The sequence below is a fragment of the Chelonia mydas genome, chromosome 6 (genome assembly GCF_015237465.2).
Source record: "Chelonia mydas isolate rCheMyd1 chromosome 6, rCheMyd1.pri.v2, whole genome shotgun sequence".
NCBI classification, from domain to species: domain Eukaryota; kingdom Metazoa; phylum Chordata; order Testudines; family Cheloniidae; genus Chelonia; species Chelonia mydas.
In genome coordinates, this window is record NC_051246.2 from 120,258,495 (window position 1) to 120,282,254 (window position 23,760).

General features: G+C 40.6%; 1 protein-coding gene across 1 annotated transcript in view; it reads left to right on the forward strand.

Annotated features, from left to right (window-relative positions):
* Positions 1–10,924: 10,924 nt before the first annotated feature.
* C6H14orf39 (chromosome 6 C14orf39 homolog) overlaps positions 10,925–23,760 on the forward strand; it is a 51,169-nt gene continuing 38,333 nt past the window's right edge. The window contains exons 1-4 of the mRNA XM_043549824.1: positions 10,925–11,165; positions 13,363–13,419; positions 13,989–14,045; positions 16,894–17,020. Coding sequence (XP_043405759.1) covers positions 10,931–11,165; positions 13,363–13,419; positions 13,989–14,045; positions 16,894–17,020 — 476 coding nt within the window. The 5' untranslated portion in view covers positions 10,925–10,930. The remainder of the gene's footprint in view (positions 11,166–13,362; positions 13,420–13,988; positions 14,046–16,893; positions 17,021–23,760) is intronic.

Here is a 23,760-nt window from a genome sequence, read left to right on the forward strand (position 1 = left end):
GATGGTTGGAGGTGTCGGGTCAGATTATGGCATGCCTCAGTACCGTGCTAAGCTCATTCTGACGGAAACCCCTGATATTATTTTCACAGATCTACACAGTTCACTTGAAAAAGAAACCTCGGAGCCATTTACATCATTTATGTGAGGCTCACAGCTAGCGGGATGGAAAGGCTTTCAATACTGCTCATTTTCATAAAAACCGACAGCGCGGGGGCGGGGGCGGGGGGGGGGAGAGGGAAAAGAAGAAGAAGAAGAAGAGAAGAAGGAGAAGGAAGAGGAGGAGCATGCACACAAAATCCCAAGGTCCGAAACACGCCCTAGAAACTTTTGAAATAGAAGACTTTTCGGCTTCAACCTTCTACACCAGTGTTTAATTTGTGAGGATGTGTATAAGGACAGGCCCCGGAGAAGACCTAGCTTGTAAACGCTTCTGAAACTCAGAAATCCAGGAAGAGATCCCCCTCCCTTCCCCTCCCCTCCCCTCCCCTCCAGTGTTGTGCAGGAGAATTAAAATGCGTGGCACAATTAAGGCAATAGGACTCGGTAAATGAAAAAAAAAAATCCCCCAGACACCCCCCAGCACAAACCATCATTCAAAAGAGCATCGGAGGGTGTGAAAATATTGCCGAGCAAGCGGGGGACAAGGTGCTCGAGTTTATAGAGCTGGCCGGTTTCCTGGTATTATTTTCAGCTTTCCCCCACTGTACCTAAAGCGCCGATAACTCGCCCCAACGATTTATCTTCCCTGTCTTGCCATTGTACCTTGAGATCTCTCCAGACCCTAAGTTCATCGTCAGGTGAACGAGGCAGGCTGTCCTAGGCAGGTATAAGTGACCTTCGAGCCTCATTTACCGCCGCTGAGACCTTCCTGCTTCGGTGTGGCCGGAAAGTCTGTCTGGTTCACAGTGCTAACGCGGTAGTTATTCAGACTGGTCAGATTTTTAAAAACAAAACAAAACGTAGGTAGGCTTTCAATGTGCACATGATCTAACAAGTGAATTACTGGGATGCAGTGTAATGACCACGAACAGAGTGGAGGCAGTCTAGATAATGAAAGTCCAGACCGTAGGCTAAGGAAATTCTAATGAAGAGATCCGATGCAGCTAGAGAGGACAAGAATCAGCACAATGTTTTGGAAGGCTTCTTCCCTTTGTCTCAGTTTTGTTTCCCAGAGCCTGGGCTGGGTGAGAAAATGCTAGCAGCCCGAAGGGGACTTTCAGCACTTCCCTGAGGGGAAATAAAAGGCACTGTACATATATAAACCCAAATCGACCGGCTTAAATACGGCACTAGCTTCCAAGAAAAAGTTCGGGTCTCCAGGGAAACTTCTGAGCATTCAGTGCCCACCCGCCATGATTAGTGGGTCTTAAATTATGAGAATTAAATGCAAACCTTTGCGTTTAAATATTGTTACAATCTGAGACAACCCAACACGGTTCTGAACTCGGTTGTGTCTTTGTAAAAGAGGAGTTAAAGACGGCGCACAGAGGATCTGCTTCTTTCTTTCTTTCTTTCTTTGGCTTGTGTCACAACTGAAACACTACTTTAGAGGTGCATTAGTTTATTTTCTAAATAGATAGGACTTCCCTGATCCCTTCCTCTTTTAGGGGATTTTTTTTTGGCAACTTTCTGCGAAAGAAAAAATTAAGAGCTGAATGGTAAAAATCTTCATTCTCATGCTGGGAACCCCCACAATATTTGCTCTACAACTGTGGGGGCAAAATGTTGCTCTTTGGAAAGAAAACTTTGCATTATAATAGAAGAACAATTCTGGGGGATGTATGTGTGACCAAGGCATTGTAATACAGCACATTCGCCTGCCTTTGGATTTGGCTGCTGGCACGGTTTCTACAGCGCACTTCTCAGTACCAAATAGAGTTTTTTCATATATGCTTTTTATGTGTACCGTGTGTCTTGTTCGGTTTTCTAGTCTGATCAAGTAAATCACCTCGATGTAGCAGATAATAGATTCGCGTATCTATGAGTAGCTTCTATGAGAAACAAACGATCTTTAACTCCATGATATGTATGACTAGGAAATACCATTTCTCTCTGTATGTACTGTTTGTGATATGTAGGCGTATATATACACACAGAGAGAGGGAGGGAGACAGAGAAAGGTAAATGACTATTACATTTATTCATAGTTTGTATATTACATGAATATTCTCATTTTTATTATTATTACATAACAATAACGATAATGATTTAGAGCCCAGTTCTGAACTCAGATACACAGGGATGGCTGTGGGGAATTATCCTTGTGTATTTGAAGTCAGAATTGGGCCCTACATGAAGGATATTCTTGCATATTAGAACTGAAGATTATTATCCCTATTATATCTTTCACAGATGAACATAATCCAATCATTAGCCTATGTGGGCCAGACATCCATGAGAAAGTGCCACAAAGCCAAATTATGCTAAGGAGTGATTTTGCTGTTGTATCTTTAAATACTTTCACATGCAGAAGCAACTGTATCCCAAGGACTAGGCGCGTTATTCTGTACCCACAAAACCAACAAGGAGTCAGGTGGCACCTTAAAGACTAACAGATTTATGTGGGCATAAGCTTTCGTGGGTAAAAAAACACTTCTTCAGATGCAAGGACTGTTAATCACAGTCACTAGAGATGTATAGAATTTTAAAAATACATATGATGAGAAAATACATTTTGCCTTTCAGTGGGCCAGATGACAGCAAATGATAGGTATTCTAATATAAAAAAATCTTGGGGGAGGAATACTCCACTTTCCACTTCAGATTACACAGTATGACTGAGGGGCATAGACACACTACAGGTTGAGAGGAGAAAAATCTTCCAGAGATGCTAAACAATTTTGTGTTTACTGTTCTAGAGAAAGGTAATAACATTCCATTGAATATCACAGAAGTTACCATTTTACTGTACCACATTAGCTGGCATACATTCTTTTTAGGAGCAAAACTTTAACCATAGTTAAAAAATAAAACTATATACACCACTCCTGCATAGCACATGGCAATCACATAACAGTAGCAAAGCAGTTACATGAAATAACACAAAAGTGACAGAAAAAGAAAGTTATCAGGTAACACATTTTCCATTCTCTTTCATAACATCTCTGTTCTTTCATGATGAATAAGAAGTAGCAAGCAGTGAAAAAAGAAGAGGAAGGGAAATCAGAAGGAAAAGGTGCAAGGAGAATCCCTAATGCCAAGAGGACTTCGTGTTATCTAGGGACCACTAACTGAAGCACCTTCTTTCCAAATATACATCCGCAGGCCTATCTGATAGTATCTCCTGAATTTAGTGTGGAGGACCACATTCCTGTTTTCCATATCTCCTCTGTGGATGCTGAAGTTCCTTCTGTCCAGGACCTGGTAGTTGTGGACCTGGTGGAATGCCCTCAGAAACTGGTTTGTCTCTCTTTTTATAGCAAATAATAAATCTTAATATTGTTGGTTTTGAAGGCTTGGTACCTTTACATTTTGGATGGAAGGAAATGAGAAGTACACAGGTTCTCCTTATTTGCTTCTATGCTTCAGGTAAATCTTTACTGCTCTTCAAACTTGTAAGTTTATGCCAAAGCTCCCCTTGAGGGTCATAAGAACTGCCATACTGGGTCCATCTAGCCCAGGATCCTGTCTCTGCAGTGGCCAGTGCCAGGTGCTTCAGAGGGAATGGACAAAACATGGTAAATTTGAGTGATCCATCCCCTGTCCTCCAGTCCCAGCTTCTGGCAGGTGCAGGCGTAGGAAGACCTGGAACATGGGCTTGAGTCCCTGACCATCTTGGCTAATCGCCATTAGTGAACCTATCCTCCACTAACTTACCTAATTCTTTTTTGAAACCAGCTCTACTTTTGGCCTTCACAACTTCCCCTAGCAGCGAGTTCCAGAGGTTGACTATGCATCCTGTGAAGAAATATTTCCCTTTGTTTGTTTTACACAGGCTGCCAATTAATTTTATTGGGTGACCTCTGGTTCTTGTGTTATGTGAAGGGGTAGATAACTCTTTCTCTACACCATTCATAATTTTATTGACCTCTGTCATATCCCCCCTCAGTTGTCTTTTTCCCAATCAGAATAGTCCCTGACTTTTTAATCTCTCCTTATATGGAAGCTGTTCCATACGCTTAATTTTTGTTGTCCTTCTCTCTACCTTGTCCAATTCTAATATATCTCTTTTAAGAGGGGGCACCCAGAACTGCATGCAGTATTCAAGGTGTGGGAGTATCATAGATTTATATAGTGGCATTATGATATCTTCTGTCTTACTATTTATCATTTTCCTAATGGTTCCTAACATGCCGGTAGCTTTTTTGACTGCTACTGAACACTGAGCAGATGTTTTCAGAGAACTACCCATGATACTCCAAGATTTCTTTCTCGAGTGATAACAGCTAGATCCCTCATTTTGCACATATAGTTGGGATTATTTTTTCCAATATGCATTTCTTGGCATGTATCAACATTGATTTTCATCTGCCATTTTGTTCTTTGGATTTGGACAAAACAAGAGGAGAACAATTTATGGGGAATTGTGGAATGAAGTGCTACCTTAGAATGAAAGCAAGGGATGTACAGAAGACTTTTTTGTTTTTATGAAAAATACAATATGGCTCTTCCACGGATAATACTGAAGTTACTGATATTCCCTTGCTGGAGTTGTGGGCTATAAATTAGGAAAACATATTTTAATAGAATATAGGGCTCTGCAGAATTCATAGGTTTAAAGGGGGTAGAGATAGTTGAAGAACCAGATTTAAATCCCATACTGGGAGAATATGGTATCTATGCGATTTTAGCTAGTTTAATTGCTTTCTGCATTCTAAGTATTTGGGACTGTGAAGTCAGGAAGAATAGCATTTTTTCCTCAGTATTAGAATGTTTTTGATTTCCAGATACTCTTTTGGAAGTCAGTAGGATTACATACATGAGATCATGTGTATATCCTGTTTCACATAGAATCCCCATTTCTGTTTCTATACAGTTAGATCGAGGGAGGATGGTGCAGAATGGAGCTCTGGGATAGGAGGGTTGATCTGTGAGGTAGAAGAATGTGCCAACTGGGGCATCTTATTAAGTCTGAGTACCAAGGTCTTCTTGGCCAGGCTGGAGTGATTAATATGATTGCTGCTCTTTCTGTTTGTTGTTGTTTGCAATTTGGGGAACTAAAGGTATGGGAAGGAATGCACATATGGGATTTTGACTATTGATGAAATAGGACATCTACCGATACAGATTTCTAGGATTATTCTCTTTGTTATTGCTTTATTATAAAGGAGGATATGTAATAATGGAAATCCCCTTCTGAAGGAAACACCATTTCCTCAGACAATGTGACTGCTGTGTCTATTTTTGGGATAAAAGGTGTGGAGCTAAGGGGTGCCTTAAGTTTGTAGAAGTGTAATGCCTGGTAGCTTAGCTTCTTTCCATTATCTGGGCATTCTCGTTCTGATTTAATTACGTCCTCAAAAGAGGAGAACAGAGGCATGCAGGATTCTGATTTGGATTTAGAAGGAAGGTATTTGTCTGGGACATTTTTACTTACCTCTTGTTTCATTAGCTGGATGCCTATGGTGTTAATCACTTGTCTGCATATAGTTTCTACACACTCTGGGGGGGGAATAAAGTTTCTATTTGTCATGGTATGATTGTTTAGCTTGAGAGGCTAATAATTCTTCCTCTTCAGGAGGAGAAATAGGAGAGGACTAAGAACAGAAGAAAGATGATGCTTCCTTGCTTTCTTATAGGATTTAGATTAAATTTTCTTGGTCTTTTTCAGCTATTTTTTTAATCTTTTTAGACTTTTTGAGAGTACCAATGACCTATAGACTTCCTCAGAAACAAATTTCCTATTATACTGGGATTGCACTGGATTTGGTTTTGTGTTTCCTGATCATCTCCACCATCTTGAGTGGAAGGGAAATGAAGATCTGAAGGCAGCTTTCCAGAGGACAGCTTGCTGAGGAGACAAATATATGTATGTACTCCAAAATGAGAGGGAAAGGGCATGAGTAATGAAGAAAAGAAAATTTAAAGAGTGGGTGTGTTAGAACAGTCTAACTGTCTGGTATCAGAGACAGAACTTCTTCTGGTCATTTGCCAGATATGTGGGATGGGATCAGGTCCTGAGGACCTTTTCAAAGCACTGAACTGCCCACATCTCTCTTCAGAGGAAGTAAACCTACTCCTCATTGATTAGTGAAGATATTATGAAAAAGAACTAACTCTTGCTTTCCCACTGATAATTGTTAGTTATTTATTGCTAAGTAAAGAATGGCATTTAAAATATATCTGGTGCACATAAAGCTTAAGATATTACAGTTTTAGAAAAATGTCTATTAGGCTTGCAGTAATGACACCTGGGTCAGGCATTTCCAAGCAATTAGTGAATCCTGGGTTAAAGGAACTCTTGGGCCATCAAAACTTCCAGTAGGGAGTTGATCCAGAAAGTCCTTACTTAAGCAAAATTCTGACTTCAGTGGAGGTCTTTGGAATCTGATCCAAAGTTTATTGAAGTCAATGGTAGTCCAATGACTTCAGGCCCTGGACCATTAACTTCAGAGAAATGCCCTTTCCAGTGACCACTTTTGTTTACATACAAAACTAAAAATCACAGAGATGTGCAAACTAACATTGCTATAATTGAATGTGCACTACATTATTTGTATTACAAACTCCTATTTCTAGAAATTTATAAGATTCCTGTTGACATTTGAACCAACACTGAACAAATCTGAAGCAATTTTTAGTGGATTTCAAATTCTAAAGCATTTTAGAGCAGTGATGTAAAATTGGAATTACTGATGCTCTAAGATCACCTACGGAGTAAAGAGCTCAATGATGGACAGGTGTTATGGGCTACTTAAGCCCTCGTGAGTATGGAGACAAAGTCCTGGCATGATGCTATAGGCAGCAGTGATTCTTGTAGGTGACTCTGGATTAAATGGATGGACCGAGAGAGTGAGAGACTCTTAGGTAAGAGACTATGTTTACTGTAAGTTCTGAATTCCAGATATAAGGGGTGGTGGATGGTAACTCTCTTAGAAAGTTTTTGAATAGATACATCTATAAACATTTTATTTCTAGAAGAAATGACTGTCTTCTATTTTGTCTCTCTTTTTTCCCTTCATTTTTGACTGTAGGCCAGGTAAGTCAGCCCTTCCACTTTGCACCTGCGTTTCCTGATGCTTGGTTTAGTTTTACTTGAGTCAGCATCTCCTGTTTGTAATTGACAAGAGGTGCTGTTTATGGCAGAATTAATTTTCTGCCTTTTTCTTCTATCTTAACATCTGCCTTTTTTCAATTTTTAGTGTCCTTTCTTCTTTTCCTGCTGTGTCTTCTCTCCTCCTATCTGTTTTATTTCTTCTATTTATGTTCAAGCATTTCCCCGCTATTTCTCATTTATTTCCCTTACTGTCAGTCTTGTTTTCAACCCATCTCTGCTTACTCTCTATATGCTCCTACCTTCCTTCACCCTCATTCCATCCATTTCTTCTATACTCCTTTACTCTCTCTGCTATATTTTTTGAGCACCAATCACCATATTACCTTGGTGAGTAATTCACAAACGGCAGTCCATGAACTACTGTGATCCACAATGATCACATGATGCGGACTCTCCTCTTTATGTAAACTGCTTCTACTATAGGTGTAAAGGATTTTGAGGACTGATAAATGCAGCTTTTGCTCACATGTCATTGACTTCAGTGGGACTGTTTGCATGAATATGGACTACTCATGTGAATAAGGGCTGCTAGATTGCATCTTATGGTTGTCAATACTCATAATACCCCAAACAGCTTTGATTTAATGTAAAATTACTGTTAAGGCACTAGCCCATGATGTAAGCTATGATACTTTAATGTATTTTTAAAAAAATCTTTTAAACTTTTTGGGCCAGATCCCTGGGTCTTGCCATGATGCACTATTGTGTAGGACTATGGTTAGGGGTGGAGGGATAGCTCAGTGGTTTGAGCACTGGCCTGCTAAACCTAGGGTTGTGAGCTCAACCCTTGAGACGGCCATTTAGGGATCTGGGGCAAAAATTGGGGATTGGTCCTGCTTTGAGCAGAGGGTTGGACTAGATGATCTCCTGAGGTCCCTTCCAATCCTGATATTCTATGAAGGTGGCCCAATGGAACCTTTCTGCTTCTCTCCTGAGGCTGCCGGGGGGGCATTTAGGACCCTGGTGTAATTAGAGCAGAATAAGGCTTGCTCTAATTTAGGGACCCAAGGCATTCCAGCCATGCTTCCTATGCTGGGCAGCAGGCTGGGGGCAAGGGAGCTAGGAGCAGGTAGCATAGGCTCAATTGTATCAACTTTTTGCCACCAAATCATGCTCATATACAAATTATAGGGCCTGAAGATACGTGGCTATTCACTTTATCTATGGAAAATATACAGGGCTTGAATCTCCTGTCATGTATACTCCATTCACTTCTCTAGAGTTACTCCAGATTTACACTGATGGAAGTGACAAGAGAATTAGGCCCTTTGCAGTAAAAGGCCAGAAGTACCACCCACAACCAAAAGCCAGTTTATCATATTAGGTAATAGCTTTTACATGTGTTGGATTAGAAAAGGAGCCCAATCCTGCAATCTTTATCACATGTGTAGTCCCACTGGAATTACTCCAGGAGCAAGGGCACAGGATTGTACAGTCGTGTGTGTGTGTATGTAACATTTTAGAAAACAGATTGGATTTCAAGAAAAGATTTGTCATTGTAAATTAGTTTAATACCTTAATTTTACAATTTATCATTATGTCTTTTGTACAGTGCACCAGTACTTTCTAAATCTTTAATATCAGTCAAACCTTTTTATTAGATATTACTTTTTCAGAAAAAAAATATTTTCCTTTAAAAATGACTTTTTATTTTTGCCTTGGTTATGAATCTTATATAAGTTGCATAAAACACCTGGAATAACTTGACAACAGCAAATATTAAGGTGTACCATATGGAAATTTTTTTTGTTTACTTTTTCAGTTTTTGTTTTGAGATATATTGCACAACCTCTCCAGTAGATGGAGCATCTTCATTGCTTTTCTTGAAGTACTTGCAATAAGAATAGGGTACTCAAGGCAAAATATATTCCCCCCCCCAATTTTTTTTTATCTTTTCCTTGTCAGTTAAGATTCGCTGTAAGAAAACAGAATTTCTGTTTTGGGAACTCATAGAAGCTGATCTTTCAGGGTTTCCACAGGCTGGAACCAACAAGCTATGTTGTAGGAGGACTAATCCTGCATTTTCTTAACTTCTGTTACAATGGGCATACTGTGACTTCAGTGGGAGCTGGTCTGCTTAAGTAACGCAAGTTCAGGCCTTCTGTTAGTGCAGCCTTCTGTGTGTATCTGTACTTTTTTGACCTGCTCATATGAAAAATATCCTGCCTTTTGTTTTCAGTCAGGTGGAGCTCTTTCAGAATTCACAACTCAAAGCACAACCCTGTGTTATTGCAACCTTCCCTCTGGCAAGGAGGATTGGAAGCAGCTTCTTCCAGAGCCTGTTAAAGCTGCAGTGAAGGGTTACATGGGGTGTTTTGACTGCCTGGGGGCAGTACTCCCAACCAAGGATCCTGCAGTTGTGCCAGTCAGTAACCAAAGGACATGAACTTGGATTCTGTACCTGAATACCTAGCATGGCAGCATGCTGCATTGATAATGGATACAATCCCAGTAATCCCAACCCCAAGCATTCAAAATCAGGAGTCAGATCCCCCACACTAATGAGACTGGCTTAAATATAATGCGGTTTTTAAATAAAAATAATGCATTTGGGGTTCTTTTTTATGTACTCTTTTAAAAAAAGACCGTCCAAGGCACCTTTAGGCCTCACTTTCAAGGCTTTCCTGTGCAACCATGAGGCTTAGAAACGTCTTTTCGCCACAACCCAAAAGTCTGGGGGGCGTGGGGGGAGTCTTAGGTCCTGGCGTGCCAGTAGGCGCGCCGATGTAAAGACTCCCCCCACCAAATGTCGCCGGCAGCCCCGCAGTTCTTGCCACGGCCTCGACGGCGGAGGGCACCCGGGGAAGAAGGGAGCAGACAAGCCGCGGGCAAGCGCCACCGGCGTCAGTAGGTCCGATCCTGCTCGCCTTGGCCGCCCCTAGGGCTAGCAAAGGGCGGGGGCCAGAGAGAGCTGCAGGCTCGGGCGGGGCTCGCCTGCAGGCAGAGCTGAAGGGTCGGGTCGGGTCGGGGGAGATTTGGATGAAAATGGGGGAGGGGAATCCCGCCCAAACCTCAGGACTCCCGGGTCTGGATCCTTGCGCCCCCGTTTGTCTCGTCCTCTGTGCAGAGCCCCTGACCGGCTGCCCCCCTCGGTGCCCCCCTTCACCCGTCAGCTGGCAGCCGCCGTCCCGCCTCCTTCCCGCGCTCCGCAGCGGCGGGCCGGGCCTTGGGGGCAGCGCTGAGGCGGTGCCGCGGCTTGGCGGGAGCTGCCCTGGGGGTGCCTGGTACTTACCGCTCTCAGCCCCCTCTCTCCGCGGTGCCCTGGGGCGGGTGTTCGCCTGCCGGATCCCGCCCTCAGCGTAGTGCCTGGGATGGGGCAGGCCTGGGTATGTACCCCTGTGACCCCCCCCCCAGCTCTTCCTCACCGTGCCCCGAGGGGGGGGCTGGGGTATTTACCCCCGTGATCCCCGCTCACTCCCCACAGTGCCTCGGGGCTGGGGTATTTACCCCCGTGATCCCAGCTCACTCCCCACAGTGCCTTGAGGGGGGAGGGGCTTGGGCAGGCCTGGGTATTTACCCTTGTGACCCACCATCTCTTCCTCACCGCGCCCCGAGGGGAGAAAGGTGGGTGTATTTACCCCCATGATCCCAGCTCACTTCCCATAGTGCCCTGGGGGGTAGAAGGGCTGGGGCAGGCCAGGGTACTTAACCTGCTTCTCTGTCTTGTTAGTATGCAGGAGGGTGGGTTTTTTACTGTATTTTATTTTTATTCTCATGGAAGTTGTGGTTTTCTATAGCATCCACCATAGTACCACCATTCCTGGGTCTCTTGTCAATACACCTTGGGTGAGGGGGCTCCCTATAGGTTTATTTTTTAAGGCCATTACTCCCTTTTATTATCACTCTTCATTAAGGCCCAGAACCCCCATTGTCTCCCCAGTGCTGGACTCAATTCATGGGCCTCAGATGAACGGTATTCTGGTGTCACCAGATATAAGCGAGGCTTCAAGTTGCCGGAGGTGGAAGATTGTATCTATACATTGTCTTCCTCCCCTCGTCTTGCTGACGGGAAGACTGGGGTAATGTGTGTGTTGAGGAGTCTCCCGTAGGTGCCAAACATTTATGTTGCTTCTGCCTAAAGGTAAACCACAGGTGGTGCCTGCTGCTTGTGAGCAGCTTTTTGTTCCATCATCTCTTCTGTCTTGTTCCTGAAATTCTTTCAGAGCCTGTAAAGTTCTTTAGTGGACCACGTCCTGCTAATTTTTCAACACAGGGCCTAATAAGTGCTCCTCAAAAGTATATACAGCCTCAGCAGTTGCACCTGCAAAAATTCACATGTAAAATTTTGGGCCTGCAACTGGCATCCAGGCACACATTTTTGGGGGTGCACCTTTTCTATCCTGCTTTGAGAATTTAGCATAAGATGGTTGGTATTTTAGTGCTTATGCACAACCAATAGGGTGGCCTGCAAGATTTTTTCTAATGCTTTGCAGACAGTACACTCGGTTTTCAGTCCAGGGAAACTTCTTCATCAAAATCCTTCTATTTGGCACATTTCAGCAGAAATAGAGCATGTCAATCAAGTGATCATTCTGATTTTGTGAGGATTTTAGGGATATGTTGTGCTGGCAGATATTAATGAAGACATTGCACATGAATGCAAAGAAAATATTTGTTAATGAAATACTCGTTTGAAAATATATACGTTAAAAGTTGGGAAGTTCATAAATCAAGGTATCCTATAGTAATGGTTGCTCTGCCACATTAACTGTAATTATGAGTAGTCATATGAATACTATGAGGACTATCATTAACTGTAATTAATTGTAATCCGTCAGCAAAAGGACCTATATGTCACTATGGACAGCTCAGTGAAAACATTTGTTTAAGGCAAAGTGGTGATAAAAAAATCCCCACAAGATTCTAGGGTTGTATTAAGAAGGAGACAGAGAATAATACTGAAAGTATAATGCAGTTACATAAACAGATGACATGGCCCTTACCTTGAATATTATGTTCAGTCTTATCTCAGAAAGTATATGAAAGAAATAGAAAAGGGTTGGAGAATGGCAACAAAAATTATTAGACATATGAAAATAAATTGAAAAAAGATTAGAACTACTACATTTAGAGAGACGTACAAGAGAAGATATAAAAGAGTCAATAATTAGCAGCATAGAGTAGGTGATGCTACCATCTCCTATAACATACAAGGGGTGTTCCAATGAAATTTAAAGGCAGCATAGTTAAAACCGATAAAAATAAATACTTTTCACAACACATAAGAATCTGTGGAACTCAGTACCGCGAGATATTACTGAGGCTAATATTGTAGTAGGATTTTAAAGAATAGAGCATCATATGAATACTATGAGGACTATCCATAGTTACTCTAGCTAGGATAAATATGTGTAAGGGATGTTATTTCTCGTGCTTCAGGTCATAATCCAACCACTAATTGCTAGAGATTAAGAAGAAACTTGTCCCATAGCCATGCTATCCACTATGAGTATTTTTCACCTTTATCTGAAGCATCTAATATTGTACTGTGCTAGTAGTTAGACAGTATATAGGGCTACACTATTCGTATTTATTATTAGTATTATGGTGGTGCCTAGAGACCCCAGTCAGGCTAGATGCTATATAAACATACTGTTGGTCTGATCCATTATGCCATTTCCTAAGTATACATTGCAAGTACAATATATGGTGTTTTTATTACTGCTTATCGTGCTAACTGGGGCCTTAACTATGCTGCAGTTTCTCCAAGAGGTGTGAAAAGAGCAGGGAGTAGCCTCTTCCCTGTTGGGATGGCCTTTGGCAGAATGGCTAAACTGGGGGGAACAGTGGCTGCACCTTTTGTACAGGTATAACAAGGGGCACCATTCCGTGCACTGTCCTAGGCCTCTGAAGGTAGATATGTGTTTTAGAGGTATGATTCCTCCAGACAGCTTTGCTCAGGTGATGCACCTCCTTCTCTCCTCAACGTAGCTCAGAGTCATAATGGAGTCCATTACCATTTGAATGAAGTACATGTGAAAGTTCTATCAAAACAGTTTAGACAGTTTATAGTTTTTAAAATATTTATTTTCTTTTTATCTTAAATATCTGTTATTTTCTTATAATTTTGTCTTGTTTATTCTATTAATATGAGCTTTTGAATTTCTTTTTGTAAGTCATTGTATTGTTTTTTTCTTTTGCTATAGTCCACACAATGAATGACACTCTCTTAAGCAACTTAGACAAACTTCTGCTAGAGCTTGGTAGGTCACTATATATTATATTGAAAGTTCTGGAATTGAGTAATATTTTATGTGAAGACTGATTTAAAATGAAGATTTCAACTTTAAGCAGTCAGTCTTCATTTAAGTAATCAGTTTTTATTTTTGTCTTTATTTTATTCTGTTATGTATGGGGTTTTGTTGGAGGTTGGTGCTAGGAGTTAGTTAATAACTGGGGCAAAGAGTCCTGTGGCACCTTATAGACTAACAGATGTATTGGAGCATAAGCTTTCGTGGGTGAATACCCACTTCTTCAGACATGCATCTGAAGGAGAGGGTATTCACCCACAAAAGCTTATGCGCCAATATGTCTGTTAATCTATAAGGTGCTACAGGACTCCTCACCGCTTTTACAGATCCAGACTAACACGGCTACCCCTCAGATACTTAATAACTGGGCTATTTGTAGGGGGAGATAATGATGATAGGTAACTCTTGCTAAGATATAATATTAAAAAAGAATAAGTTGTGTTGTGAAATGTTAATTGTTTAATCATTCAATTTCTGTTTAGAAAATGATAGTAAACAAAAAATGAATATTTTTATTTCAGTTTTCCAGCTTGAGAAAACTTCTTATGCTAAGGAACATGTGAAGCACCAGATAAATTGTGAGTAGTCTTACATTATAAGACTTTTTTCAGACATTTGAACATATTGCATTTAACCCATTAGTCCTAGTACATCAGAGCTGTTTTGAGCTCAAAGGGTGGATGAATGAATAATGAAAGCTGCCTGCAGCTACTCTTATTCCTCCAGCAGCCTTTACTTTCTCCTTTCACTATTATCTCGTGGTGCTCAGTTTCTTCTGTACATCCAGGGGCATGCTGCTCAAACACCTGCCCCTGCCCAGTTGGCTGGCACACAGCTGTAGCTCCTCAAATCTGGCTGGCACTTCTTCCGCTCAGCTTCCCCTGCTCAGCTTCTAACATCTCCCCTACCTGCCTCTCTTGTTTTCTCCAGCCTCTTTCTAGAGCTGGTGAAGAATTTTTTTTTTTGATTGGTTGGAAAATGCTGTTTTGTTGAAATCAAAACTTTTGAAATGTATCAGTTTAGACATAGTTTTTGTCAGGAATGTTTCTCCAAAATGGAATTTCTGGTCAAAACCAGAAAGAGATACCTACCCCAGAACAGCCAATAGCCTGGTTAGTGTGCTCACATGGGATATGGGAGACTCAGATTCAAGTCTCTGTTTTGAATCAGTGAGGGTAGATACTTGAAGTGTTTGTGTGTGTATGTGTGAGAGAGATTCTTGATATGATATCCTGTGGCACGTTAATTCATAATGGCTCTCTCCATTTATTTTCTACCCTTTTTGGGGGGGAGGGAGGGGGTTCAGAATTTTTAGACTCCTTGCAAACCCCAGCCTCAGCTGCAGGAAATAGCCTGTTCACTGCAATATATAATCATTTATCCAACCTATCTACAAATACATCAGGTTATTTCTCCACAGCTATCTTTATCAGTAAATTGTGCCAACAAGCTTACTGTATTTTGCAGAAGGTCAGAACAATACAGATTAAAAATGATAGAATAGACAAAAGTAAAACATTGGAAATATTATAACTACATGAAACCTCTCTTATAGACCTTCCTCATGTCTTAGAAGACTTCTTTAAAGAACCCCTAATGCATATGGGGCAGTTCCTCAACTGGGGTAAATTAATAAAGCTCCTTTGCTCTCAGTGGAGCTACGTCAGTTGATGTAGGCTTAAGAGTACAATTTTCCTCCACCTTTATTGGGAGACCACCTCCATTAAGCAACTTGTTTTTGTCAGTCCCTTGAGATAGGTTTTGCTATACTATGAATTATGTGACAGCAACTTAAATCTGCACCTCAACTTAAATATCACACTTTTTCTGAACATGTTTACTTGCTGTTACAAGAAACACTTAAGACGACTATAACTAACAGATTAGAGTAAAATATTTTGCTAATATTTTTATCTATTTTTTGTTTGTTTTGCTTTGTTCATTTGTTATTCTTTATAGTCAATGTCACCGTTACCCCTGTACAAACAGAGTCACATTCCCCTGTTTGTGTGGGTCATTCACCCAGCAGCAGGGGAGAGAAATGTGAATGGAAACCCACAAATACTGACATGAGGATTCAAAGGAAGCTGTAATATGTGAAACTACTTTTTACTTAATTTTAAAAACTGACTAGATTTTAAGTTGATGTAATCCATTTAAATTCTCTGCCAATTTATGTAACCACAGAATAATGGGAATTCCTTATTCATATTACAGTAGTACCTGGATACCACAGTCAGGATTGGAGCCTCATTGTGCTAAGATGATTCCTAATATAAGAGCTGATTTTATAATTAAATCTTGTGTATATAACATGCAGAAATACTGCAGCTGGCAAAACCTCAGTTTATATTTTATTGACACCCCTCCCCCCACAAATAAGGGAAGAACAGAAAAAGTTTAAAAAATGGGAAACGAGGGAAAGGTAAGGAAGGGGAGAAGAAGAGCAACATTTCAGTTTCCACCCACTAGGAATTAATCAAAGGTTTCTAAAAGGTTAGACCAAATCTTTTCAGATTTGTCTGATGTCCCTCTTCAAGATTTTACCCGATCTTTAGCTGCTAGGTCAGCCAGGTCTCGGTGCCAAGCTTCTGTCTTTGAAGGTAGTCTGCTCTTCCATCTAAGCAACACGAGTCATTTGACTAAATGCACCGCTCTAGAGAACCAACTTGGAGAGTTTCCAAGATGATGGAATATATTCCAAAATACAGGTTTGGGACATAATTTTTAAGGAGATATCTATTATCATATTAATTCTTCTGTCTACTTTTAGCCAAAAGGATTGTATCCTGAGACGTTCCCAAAACACGTAAGCCAATGTAACTCTGGGAGACTCACATCTCCAGGAGCAGTCTGTGGCCCATGCACTTTAATCTATGTGAGGACCAGTGTGAATGAAATATAATTTTCTGCTAGATCAGCCTAACCTCAAATATTTCGTTGTAATTGTTGGTAATTTCAGTTAGTACAACATACTGTTTCTTCTTCGAGTAGTGTCCCTATGGGTGCTCCATTTCAGGCATGCATATATGCCCCTGTGTCTTTCATAGGAGATGTGTGTCCCTGTGTGTGCTCCACTATCTGTCCTCCTTCCTCTCTGCTTCAGAGTTTTCTTTCAGGGACTTTGCGGTAGAGAAGCAACTGAAGGCAGTTCACCTGTGCAATCCTATGTATCCTTGGTAGGGGGCACAAGGATGTGTAGGTTGCATGTGTGGACCAAAAGGACTGCTGTGCTACTGAAAATCTTTGATGAAAGGTGCAGGGGCACGTGCACGTTTGAAGTGGAGCATCCGTAGAGACACAAATCTCAAAGAACTCCAGATACTGCACAAGGCCAGATCCTAGTATTATGTAAATCCAGTCTATTATTTTTTGTCTGTTGTGAGTGATATATGGTAAATAAAATAAACGTATTCTTTATTTCAGTATATACTGCAAGTATTGTGGAAAGAAAGAATGAAATCTGTAGATTACATGAAAATATAAACAACAATAATGATGCAATTGTTTATTTGCACAAGCATAACAAGACTAGTAAGGACAATTGCAATGTGTAAGTATGATATAAGCTGAAGTTTTTAATTACAGATGGTTGTAATCATAGAACCACAGGGTTAGAAGGGAGTGTAAGGGTCACTGAGTCTAATGCGGCAAGAAGCTTTACCAAATAGTAGTCTAAAAGTGTGTGTGTGAGTAATGGTCTCTAGTTGCAAAGGGGGAGGTTTAGGTTGGATATTAGGAAAAACTTTTTCACTAGGAAGGTGGTGAAGCACTGGAATGGGTTACCTAGGGAGGTGGTGGAATCTCCTTCCTTAGAGGTTTTTAAGGTCAGGCTTGACAAAGCCCTGGTTGGGATGATTTAGTTGGGGATTGGTCCTGCTTTGAGCAGGGGGTTGGACTAGATGACCTCCTGAGGTCCCTTCCAACCCTGATATTCTATGATTCTCCCTGGTACAATGTCCTGGTTTAGCTCCTATGTAACCTAATTGATGTTTTATAAAAAAAAATCTTGTTTCTTTTGTTAATATTTTATACTTAAATAAAAATGTTGGAATAAAAAAGTATACAACATATATTTGAAAGACTTTTGATACTAGAAAAATTAGGCTTTAACTTCAGCCTTTGAATGAAAAGTGTAAGTAAAAGGAGAAGTGATGAGAACGTGAAAGTTCTTGGTATGCCTATTAGGAAAGAATAAATTAGTGCTAGAACTATCTAAAAGCCTAGAGAGGAAGGGGAAGGAGTGGAGTCATTGGTGACTGGAGAAAGGGAAGTGACTACTTGGTGGAGTTAACTGTCATTGGATACTGAGCCGCGATTATGCCATGAAAAAAAGGGAAAGGAAAAGACTTGAACTTGACAGGAAAGTTGTAGCCTTCTTTTATATTAACAATTCACCTCTAACATAGTACACAATGAACAATTTTAATGAACTATTGAAACATTTTGCTTTGAATGTATTCCTCCAGACAGGTTTTAAATTCTCAGCTCCACTACTGGACACAGAAATAGAGACAAAAGTAAAGGAGGAACTAAGGACCTGATTTAAAATCCATTGATCTTCAGTGGGCTTTGGCTCAGGCCCTAAAAAAAAGAGAATAAACTTTGACATTAACACAGGATGATTGGTTGAAAATGAGAAGTGACCTGTTAGTGGCTATAGCGTCCATATAAGGAAAATGTATTCAGAAAACTTCAGAATATTGTGTTTTAAAATGATGAAGAAGGCATTCAAGAATGCATTGAAAAGTATAATAAAGAAGCCTTTTCCATTTATTCAGACAGTAAAAATGAAATGAAAGAAATAAGAGATCTGCTCAGTTAGAATCCCTCTAAACTTCTGAAATGTGGTCAGCACACTATTTAAAGATAATTGAGAAAGTCGGAACACTCTGGCCTCCACTGTCCTGGTATACAGAGTGAAAGTTCCTCAAGATCATGCTCATGGTTGGTTGACGTAAAAAGGAGGAGTAATATACTAGCTTGTAAATAACATTCAGAGGAACTTTCAAGAAGATAGTCTCTACATTTGTATCCAAATACCATAAGCAGTGCTTAATTTGTAATGAAAGAGGTGCCAGGGCTCAAGCAATTTTTTTTTCTTTCATAACTGACTTGGCAAGCCCAGAGGAGCCGGGGCTATAAACTGCAAAGCCTAGAGGTGCTGGGGCTCAGCCCTGGCAAGCCCTGGAAACAAATTAAGCACGGACTATAAGCATATTGAAATTTGCATTGAGTATTAGAAGACTTTGAACGCAACACTGGATTCATTTTACACAATGGAATCTACAGAAAAGGAGGTCTCTGAGAGCTTTGACAGATTACAGGTGGATGATACCTATTGTCAGATCTCTGTGGAAATCTTTCTTGATCTAATTAACAGGAAAGAACTGGAATCATACAAGGACAAAACTGAAAAATGATTTAGAAAAACTTAGGTAACTTTTCCATTACCTACCCACCATGGGTGATCACAAATACAAAGGTTGAGCCCAGAACTGAAAGAAGATGAAACAAGGTTGATGGAATCTAATCCTGATCTTCCTCCTTCTCTTCTAGCATTTAAATTTGAAAATCCAGATATTTATCCCAATTTTTTGTTTGAGAAGGAGACTATATCACAGTGTGTTGCATCAGAGAACTTGTAGAAGTAAAATCATAGAAGATAAGACAGATCAATCCAGAATTTCATCAGTTTTTAAAAATCTCTACTCTCATTCTGCTGGCTAACTAACAATCAGATGTATTTCTAGCATATTTGGACTGCTTTGGTTGAAACTTTATAATAGGCTAAGTGATGGAAAAGCAAATAAATGTGGTAACAGTGTAGTAGTATTTAAGGGAAAATATGAAAGTGATAAGCCTGGCTTGTTAGACTGGTGTCTTGCATATTGCATTCCTGTGTTTTACTTCAGAATTCCAACTCTTCAGTTTGAACAGTGTGTCTTTTTTTATATCTGAGGAATAAATATGCTTGCATAGTGAGTTTAATAATAAACATTTTGTGTTTCATTTAATAAAAGCTTCTTGTTGTTTTTTTTTTTCAGTGTTATTTTGTTTTCTCCAGAAGAAAAGCAGGGTTTTTGGTTTTTGAATTGAGGAAAGTCACAGCAATCCCTGTGTGCCAGTGGGTTTTTTGTGTGTGCACCATCAGTCTCTGCTGTTTAAAAACTTGGCCCTTTTTTAATGTGGCTTTTTGCCCAATTTGCAATACATGTAGTGAATTAGAATTTTGTAATTACATTTTTAGTCATAAATAGTATCAAACATTTATTACAGTAATATTAAGTTGTCTGGATGGATATTGCATTTTTTGTTCACTTTTTATTTGCAACTTTAATGCTGTGGTGAATGTTGATTATATCTTCTTGTGTCTTCTCAGAACCTGGAATATATTATTTCTTATTCAAGGTTTTTGCAGTCCTGTTCAGCAAATTAAATGTCAGGTCTTTGTTCTTTAAATATTTGTCTTCTTGCTAGCAATTACACTAAATCAGCCATTATTGAAGTCACTATTTTGGTAACAGTCATGAAACCAACTATTTTTCAGGTTTTGGTTATATCCTCCATTTTTAACATTATTTATATAGTGGTATATGTATATATGACAATGTACAATAAGTGAGTTTCTGCCAAGTTACAGGATCTTGCCCCAAAGACCTTACAACACAAGCAGGAACAATACAGCACAATACAAATTGGGAAGATTCTTTGAATAGATGGATATTATTGTTTTTTGAAAGAAAGGCAGGGATCTCGATATATGTATATTATTCAGAATAAAAGAATCTAATTTACTGATTATATTCCTTAACCTAATATTTTTACAATTAGTAAACAATTAACACAAGAAAAAATGAAACGGTCCAAAATATTTTAAAGAATTAATTTGTGATTTTACAGACTATCAACAGGGATAAGTTCACTCTGCTGTTCTGGAGCCACAGAATCTGCTGCAGAATCTACTCCTGCTGCAGAATTGTGTAGCAGAATATCCGCTTTCATTTAAAAAAATAAGTTTCTAACTTTCTGGTTGTTAAGAAAATTTTCATTGTGGGAATGACAGGTTTCAGAGTAACAGCCGTGTTAGTCTGTATTCGTAAAAAGAAAAGGAGTACTTGTGGCACCTTAGAGACTAACCAGTTTATTTGAGCATGAGCTTTCGTGAGCTACAGCTCACTTCATCGGATGCATAGCATATCGTGGAAACTGCAGAAGACATTATATACACACAGAGACCATGAAACAAAACTTCCTCCCACCCCACTCTCCTGCTGGTAACAGCTTATCTAAAGTGATCATCAAGTAGAGCCATTAGATAAGCTTATCTAAAGTGATCACTCTCCTTACAATGTGTATGATAATCAAGTTGGGCCATTTCCAGCACAAATCCAGGTTTTCTCACCCTCCGCCCCCGCCACCCCCCACAAACTCACTCTCCTGCTGGTAATAGCCCATCCAAAGTGACCACTCTCTTTACAATGTGTATGATAATCAAGTTGGGCCATTTCCAGCACAAATCCAGGTTTTCTCACCCCCCCCCCTTTTTTTTTTAAAAAAACCACACACACAAACTCACTCTCCTGCTGGTAATAGCTAATCCAAAGTGACCACTCTCCTTACAAGGTGTATGAAAATCAAGGTGGGCCATTTCCAGCACAAATCCAGGTTTTCTCACCCCCCCCCCCAAACACACACACACAAACTCACTCTCCTGCTGGTAATAGCTTATCCAAAGTGACCACTCTCCCTACAATGTGCATGATAATCAAGGTGGGCCATTTCCAGCACAAATCCAGGTTTTCTCACACCCTCCCCCCCCAAAGTCACTCTCCTGCTGCTAATAGCTCATCCAAACTGACCACTCTCCTTACAATGTGTATGATAATCAAGGTGGGCCATTTCCAGCATAAATCCAAGTTTAACCAGAATGTCTGGGGGGTGGGGGGGTGTAGGAAAAAACAAGGGGAAATAGGCTACCTTGCATAATGACTTAGCCACTCCCAGTCTCTATTTAAGCCTAAATTAATAGTATCCAATTTGCAAATGAATTCCAATTCAGCAGTTTCTCGCTGGAGTCTGGATTTGAAGTTTTTTTGTTGTAAGATAGTGACCTTCATGTCTGTAATTGCGTGACCAGAGAGATTGAAGTGTTCTCCGACTGGTTTATGAATGTTATAATTCTTGACATCTGATTTGTGTCCATTTATTCTTTTACGTAGAGACTGAGATTCTTTTATGTAGAGACTAGAGATTACGTAGAGACTAAGATTCTTCTACATAGAGACTAGAGATTAAGGATCTACAACCTATCCTGAAGGATGACCCAACACTCTCACAAATCTTGGGAGACAGGCCAGTCCTTGCCTACAGACTGCCCCCCAACCTGAAGCAAATGCTCACCAACAACCACATACCACACAACAGAACCACTAACCCAGGAACCTATCCTTGCAACAAAGCTCGTTGCCAACTGTGCCCACATATCTATTCAGGGGACACCATCACAGGGCCTAATAACATCAGCCACACATTCAGAGGCTCGTTGACGTGCACATCCACCAATGTGATATATGCCATCATGTGCCAGCAATGCCCCTCTGCCACGTACATTGGTCAAACTGGACAGTCTCTACGTAAAAGAGTAAATGGACACAAATCAGATGTCAAGAATTATAACATTCATAAACCAGTCGGAGAACACTTCAATCTCTCTGGTCACGCGACTACAGACATGAAAGTCGCTATTTTACAACAAAAAAACTTCAAATTCAGACTCCAGCGAGAAACTGCTGAATTGGAATTCATTTGCAAATTGGATACAATTAACTCAGGCTTGAATAGAGACTGGGAGTGGCTTAGTCATTATGCAAGGTAGCCTATTTCCACTTGTTTTTTCCTACCCCCCTCCCCCAGACGTTCTTGTTAAACCCTGGATTTGTGCTGGAAATGGCCCACCTTGATTATCATACACATTGTAAGGAGAGTGATCACTTTAGATAAGCTATTACCAGCAGGAGAGTGGGGTGAGAGGAGGTATTTTTTCATGCTTTGTGTGTATATAATAAGATCTTCTACACTTTCCACAGTATGCATCCGATGAAGTGAGCTGTAGCTCACGAAAGCTTATGCTCAAATAAATTGGTTAGTCTCTAAGGTGCCACAAGTACTCCTTTTCTTTTTGCGAATACAGACTAACACGGCTGTTACTCTGAAACCTGTCATGTGGATGGAGTTCTCTGCTTCCTCGCAAAGGTCATTCTTTCAGGTAACGTTTGAGACTGAGCAAGATTTGAGACATTAGCTATCCCTGGCATCATTCATGTTGTACCTTTCTATGGATAGATTTTATTTGTGCTAGTTTATAAAGATGCATTTAGCCCATGTTCTTGAGAACTTCATTGTCTAGTCCTGTCAGTCAGGTTTCTTTTCTTAAGACATTGGAGATCAATTAATTATTTTAGATGGTGCAGACAAGTAGTCTGGTTTGATTTTTCTTTGGAAAAAGAAACTAGGAGCTAGATTCACAAAAGCCCCTATGTCCAACACTTAGGTACCACTCACATTCACAAAATCACTGTTCAGCTGCCACTTAAATCCCCTTAGGTGCCTAAGTTTCTGCTGGTGGGAATGCACAATGCCACCGAAGTCCTGACATTACTGAGCTGGTGGATAGCCTAGCTCACACTTGAGTTTGGGCGGGATTCTCAAACTAAGCATTCCCAAGCCTGTGTCACCTGATCCGGTAGGCATGCTCTTGAGCAAGCCTAACCTGCACAAAAGACAGCTGGGAGGCAGGTGGTGTGTACGTGCATGCATCAGAATTCCCAGCGGCTAGGGCACTTGTTACTTAGAACGTGTGGGAGAGACAGGTTTGAATCCCCACTCTGCTTGATTTAGTTTAGGGACCTGAACCCAGGTTATCTACGTCCTAGGTGATTGCCCTAACCACATGGTCTTGGCTGTTCTGGGGTGGAGATCTCTCAATCTCTTCTGTTGAAGCTGTTCAACTTTATGTACCTAATTAAATAGTCATTGGAGCAGAGACTTGAACCTGATTTATCCCCCTCATTGGGGAGTTCCCTAACCACTGGACTGTTTGGTTACATTGGGAGTGGTCTATCTCTTCATCCTCTCCCCACCTTCCATCTAAGCCAGGTCAGCCCTAACTCCAGGAGAGGGTTCATGGCTGAGAATCCTGAGCAGAGATAGGTGCCTCCCTCTGGCCTGTCAGTCATGTAAGGCCTAGATCAATGGGAGTTAGACACCTAAGGCTCTTTGTAGATCTGGGCC